The 5,808-nt window shown below is 48.4% G+C and overlaps 1 protein-coding gene across 1 annotated transcript in view; it reads right to left on the minus strand.

Moving 5' to 3' along the window:
- The window catches only part of LOC146977494 (breakpoint cluster region protein-like), an 88,946-nt gene extending 84,352 nt beyond the window's left edge, over positions 1-4,594 (minus strand). The window contains exon 1 of the mRNA XM_085793781.1: positions 2,067-4,594. Within this exon, the coding sequence (XP_085649907.1) occupies positions 2,067-3,684 (1,618 nt within the window). The 5' untranslated portion in view covers positions 3,685-4,594. The remainder of the gene's footprint in view (positions 1-2,066) is intronic.
- Positions 4,595-5,808: the final 1,214 nt, after the last annotated feature.

Raw genomic sequence — 5,808 nt, forward strand, 5'->3', positions numbered from 1 at the left:
CCCCCCCCAAAAAAAATGATGCAATATTCACGGTTATAGTCACCTTTCACTGTCAACATCACGCCCCGTCTGCCCTCAGCTTAAACCCCACCTAGAAAACAAGACCACTCTGCGGGGTGTCTAACCAACATTTTTACTTCTTATGCTTAAATTCCAGATTATCCCACTAAATGGATCGCTGTCTACAACACTACCACCACCCCCCCCTTTACCACCAACCCAATCCTCCATCTCTGTCCCTGCTCTTCCGGCTTGCCTAACTCCCCGCAGGGCTCATTGTTGTGGAAAAGATGTTAAAACAAAGAGAGCAGACAGTGCAGTGATAATCCTAAACATAGCAGCTGGGGAATTAGCTAGCCATTTGCTGGGGACTTGCACACTCTTGATTGCTGTTATATCTAAGAACGGTAGCTTTGCTCTCTAAATTGTTAATGGTGTTTGCCTATTACTTGCCATAAGGGAGGGGGGGAATGGTAATTAAAAGGAAAAGATATGCCTTTAACATTCACCGCAAATATGTCTGAGGTTGTTTTCTGGACAGGATGCTATCCTGCGCTTTGACGATAGCATCCTGTCTGGAAAAACATTTTAGCTGATTCCACTCGGGCCACTGTGTCAGTAGTTGTATTCGCATAAATGAATTATAGATGCACAGAGACCTGTCCTCTGTTCAGGAAATTTAGGCAATGAGAGGTATCAAGTTCCAGACAGTAATGCTACCCAGAATGATGACAGTAATACTTTCAGTGCTGAGGCACATATTACGGCAACATAATATCAAATTAGGCCTTTACATTACTGAAATTAGCTATAACTTTATCTCTAATCGCCATGCACCTCATATTTTATGACTGCACACTTTCTTTCTCTTTTTTCCATGAGCTATCCATTCCACCACCTATTCTCCAAATCTCCCTGTTGCTGTTTCTCTTCACTTTTACTATCTATCAGGCGAACTCTTCCCTCTCTTTCCAGTTCATCCTGGCACCAGAGCAGGTGTACGATGCCAGCACCCTGCTGTCTGTCTGGGTCCAGCAGGGCTCCAGTCCTAAATCTGTTACAATACAGCGAGCACTAAAATACTACTCCCATCCATAGCAGAAAACCAGCGAGAGAGAGAGAGAGAGATAACATGCCAAAATGTGCATAACCGCTGGAAACCGCACCTTTGTAAACAGCACTCCATGTCTAAAAAATATGGCAAATATTTGAGCTACCTGAGCAGTGTTGGGTTTTAGCTCTTGTGAGCTCGCACGCCCTCTACAATGGAAACTTCACTGTGGAATTACAGTAAACTAAGCCCTCCTAATATGCTTCTTTATGCAACACACTCCACTGTTGTTGTGCTTGAGCCTGGCAGCAAAGGTAGGTAGTGGCCATGTCTTTAGCTCCAGGCTGCACATTAATCTGCTATAGCTGCTGCTCTATTACAGGTGCCATCGCTCCAAGGCTGCAATTTAGTGGTTAGGGATACTACAGATAATTGTTTAGAGAGATTACAGTGGATTTCTTTTGTCCTGGTCTGTTATATAAGCAAGTAAATAGCTTCAGCTTGAGAGAGAGAGAGAGAGAGACAGGCAGACAGACACCTGTGATTGGAATTCCATACTCAGAGCCGCAGGAGTCGTCTGAGAAAGGCTAGACCTGCAGTTTGGACTCAGACTGACCGCATTTATTGTTCACCCACCCGACTGACATTCCAGGAATAAGCAGAGGTGGATCTTTCATCTGTCTCCCACGCAAGGCCTTCCAAAGGACACACAGTTCAGCGCGTTTGCGTGCACGCAGTATCAATCACTTGAACATTTGGCTGCTTTGTGGTTTTTAGAGCAAAGACGTATTACGTAAAGAAGAGGCTAAAAATTCAAGAGAACAGATGCCAGCATAATTCCAGCATGACTAAATTACACTCATTCACTCAGACTTTCATTCATTTTTCCTGATAGTTCGTACACAAACACACACACACACACACACACACACACAACAAGGCACACTTTGTTTCTGCACTGCAGTCCACCTGCTCTCCACCTCAACAAAGATTAAAGACAGCATCCTCCACTCACCTAGGTGGTCTCCATGGAAACTGTTGTCATGGGATGCTCTACCATGGGGCAGGAGGTCGTGATGGGCAGCAGGTGGCCAGATTTGACCGGTCTTGCGAACACTCACAATAGTGGCCTCAGACATGACCACATGGCCGCCCTGCTGCCGGTGGTGGCGCTTCTGGGACTGCGGCGTCGGAGGGCTGCTGCTGTCCAAGGAGTGCTGGGAATTCTGGGAGTTCTGGGAAGGCGAGCGGCTCTTCTCTCTGAAGGGCCGGCGGAAGGCCGTAGTGGGGCTCGGTGAGACGTGGCTGGACTGGCCCGAGGAGAAGTCCTCCTCACTGGACGTCAGGTTCTCGTTGGAGCTGCAGTCCGGCGTGTAGCCGCCGCCTCCACCCACGTCCTCGAAGCTGCCCGGGGAGTATGAGCGGCGTGGCCAGGTCAGGAGATGGTCATCCCCTCCCCCATGGTCTCTCATAGTGACTCCACTACTGCTTCCAACGCCACCTCTACCATCTCCACCGCCGCCGCCTTCACCCATCATCACTCCGCCGACATAGACGCTGGAATAAGCCTGGAAGTCCGAGGGCTGCCAAGGCGGGGGCGGAGGTTTGCCCCCGTTGGCCCTCCCTGAATGTCTCTGGTTGGGCTCTCCATCTTCGTACTCGGCGTCGTAGCCACAGGTGCTCTCGGTGGACCGTCCTCTGTAGACCGGCCGGGCACGGAGCTCGCCAGCCACCGTTGCCAGGTTACCTGGGAGAGAGTGAAGAGATCTCTTTCGCTCCATCTGCATGGCCTGACTGCCCAGGGTGCTGATCTTGTCTGAGACTTCACGGTCATTGACCCTGACCAGACCCCTCTCGTGGTGGAATTCCATGTTGGTGTAAAACGGCGGCGGCGGCGGAGGCAGCTGCTTCTCCTGGCCCTTGGCTACGTCGCCCGCAGAGTGAGAGTTGGCCCGTTTGATTCTCTCAAAGTTGGATCTAAGAGCTGCCACGCCGAGTCCCATCCCGAGCTTGTCCTTGGGGTCAGAGGGCAGGTCCTTGTCTGGGGGCGGAAGGGTGGGCCTTCGGGGAGAGACGGTGACACCGCCTCTTTGCTTGGACGGCGAAAGTCCATCCAGGTTGTCGCAGGATGTGGATTCAACTTGCTGGGGTACATCGAACGCTGCCTCCAGGCCGTCTCCGTGTGAGGCCGACTTCCTTGCTGGTGGAGGTCTGGGTTTGGTCCTACCAGCTCCATCTCCTAGAGGCTGGTACCGACCCCTCTCCATACTCCCAGCATTGTACCCTCCACCACTCACCACGACCCCGACCCCACCGGTCTCCTGCACGTGTGGCTGCTGGGACTGGGACTCTGCACCCTGTGTGGCTGCAGGATCCATCCCCTCGTTCAGCGGCGTCTTCCTGAAGCCCCACCGCTGCTTGTCGTAGCTCTTCCTCTCTTTGGCCAGGAGGGTCTGCAGGTAGATCATACGGAAGCGCTCCTTGTTCACCTCCTGCTCCAGACGCCTGATGGACGCCTTGCACCTCTCCAGCTCCTGCTCGATTCCACCGACCGACCGTAGCTCCATCTTGGGGGGTTCTGACTCTGGGAACTGCGCTTTCCACGCTTCGATGAATCCCACCGGCTCCACCATATTGTGTCTAATTTATTTCTGTGGCCGTCCCCGCTTCACGGGCACAGGGGGGAGGGACAGACGCCAAGGGCGCACCACCACCACCACCACCACCGCTTGTCCCTTTTCAGTCCGGTTCGCCACAGACTAAACAATGTCCACAAAGAGTGTAAGCGTGTTTATAACAGGCCTTTAGGTAACACTAAGTCTAATTGCTGACAAGTGTCGTTGGTTGCGCAGTCGCAACAATACATCCCATTCTGAACAAGAGAAACCGGCTGTTCAGTCAGAGGAATAACACGGAGCGTGTGTGAAAGTGGAGGGAATAAAAAACTACAACAGATCTCGTCTTTCTCATGCATTATTATTCCACAGGGCCACTTTCTGAAGAATTGAAAAAAAATAAAAAAAATAAAAAATAAATCTCAGCCTCGACACAATGACAGTAGCTGTCTTCTTCGGGTGATGTGGATCTCAAGAAGAGAGAGGGAAAAAATTGGAGAAAGTGGTTTTTAATCTCGCGAATGTTTACTCACAGTCTGAATCTGGCAGTCCAGGTTTAGCTGGTCCGTTCACTTCTTTCCCCATTCATACAGAGGTAATAATCTCAGGTGGTGGTGCTGCTGCTGCTGCTCCGGACCGAGCGCCTTTGTACCAGCAGCGCTCAAGGAGAATGGATAAAAAAAAGCGCAAAACACAAGCGACGGTAACATCTGAGTTCCTCAAAAGAGGTGGTCAAGCTTTGGGAGTGATAATTTGGTTCTTTATCCCATTTTTTTTCTCTCCACGGCACCTATGTGATGGTGTGTAGGCTATGTGTGTGAGTGTGTGGTTTTTTTTTTGTGATGTTCTTTTCCAGATTGCTCGCGTTTCTTCGGCCGCGATGGTGCTGCTGCTGCTGTGTGCGCTCCCATCTCAGGCCAGCAGCACTGGAGGGGCTGCAAGAATGGGAGGGACCAGAGTGACAGTGAGCCTGCTGGTTAAAGAGACAGAGCAAAGGGATGCAGACACCCCCATCATCTGACTATACAGTAGGTCCTGTCTGTATGTGCTGGGAATGAAATGTAACTGTCAAAAGCTTATTTTCATACTTTAATTTAAGCTCATAAAGACTGGTCATATAGCTTTACATTTGGCACATTTGGGTTTTTTCTTTATCTCTCTGTGGATGAGTAATTGCTGTTTCTTATCTACTCCTACAAAGAAGGTTGCAGCACACAGTAAAGCATACACATTATTTGTTACTGGCTTAGCCTAGAGTTAAACCTACATGTTATAGGTTATTCTTCCAAATGTCCTAAGAAAAAAAATTAAGTCAGCACAAAATCACAGATTTCCTTCTGTATAGGCTAATTATTATTATTACTTAAAACAATTATTTTAAGCTTATTTCATAATAGAATCTCCTCTGTATTGCTTTAAAACTCGTCATTCTACCTGTCAGGTGGGTGCTACAAATCATGCCAGTGTTGTGGGTATGTTTAACCCAATGCTGCCACCCAGTGGAGTAATGCTATATCATACAACATTACTCCACTTGTATGTGTGTGATTTCTTCTTTTTTATTTTGAAACACCAACTTCACATCTCAGTGAAGTGAAATCAGTCCAAATCTCAGTGTAGAGCACAGGTCGACCAATTTATCAGTTTAGCCGTTTAATTGGTGCAGATAGGAGTCTTTGTTATTGACAGTAGTATGGCTGTGTACCCTCACTGGTCAGGCTACATTACATTATTGCACCAGATCTCCACATTGGAGGTTTAAACAGGGCTTGACACCAAGACCTGCTGAACTAAATACAAAATAAACTGCCTCCTATAGCACAGAAGTGAAGCTTTTTACTGCTGAGCTGCCCGTGTTGCCATGGTCATTTCAACAGAAGATGCAGAGGGACAAAAGATGTTAGATATTTTGATAAAAATGTGTCGCCTCAGTCACATGCTGACTGACTGCACTGATACTGGCTGGAAAGTGGACTCATAATCTGCCTTTTTGTGGGGAATCAGCTTTTTCCTGCTCCAAACTATTGTCCTCCACAATATAGCTTTCCTAGGCTGTTGAAAAAGTGTGTATGAGTTCAATTTTAATAATATGATTGCTAGTAATTGTGTAAGATAAACATGCATTGGGAAAAAAAGAGACAA

This window comes from Trachurus japonicus, chromosome 12 (genome assembly GCF_045865225.1).
Source record: "Trachurus japonicus isolate A0001 chromosome 12, Traja_1.0".
Taxonomy (NCBI): Eukaryota; Metazoa; Chordata; class Actinopteri; order Carangiformes; family Carangidae; genus Trachurus; species Trachurus japonicus.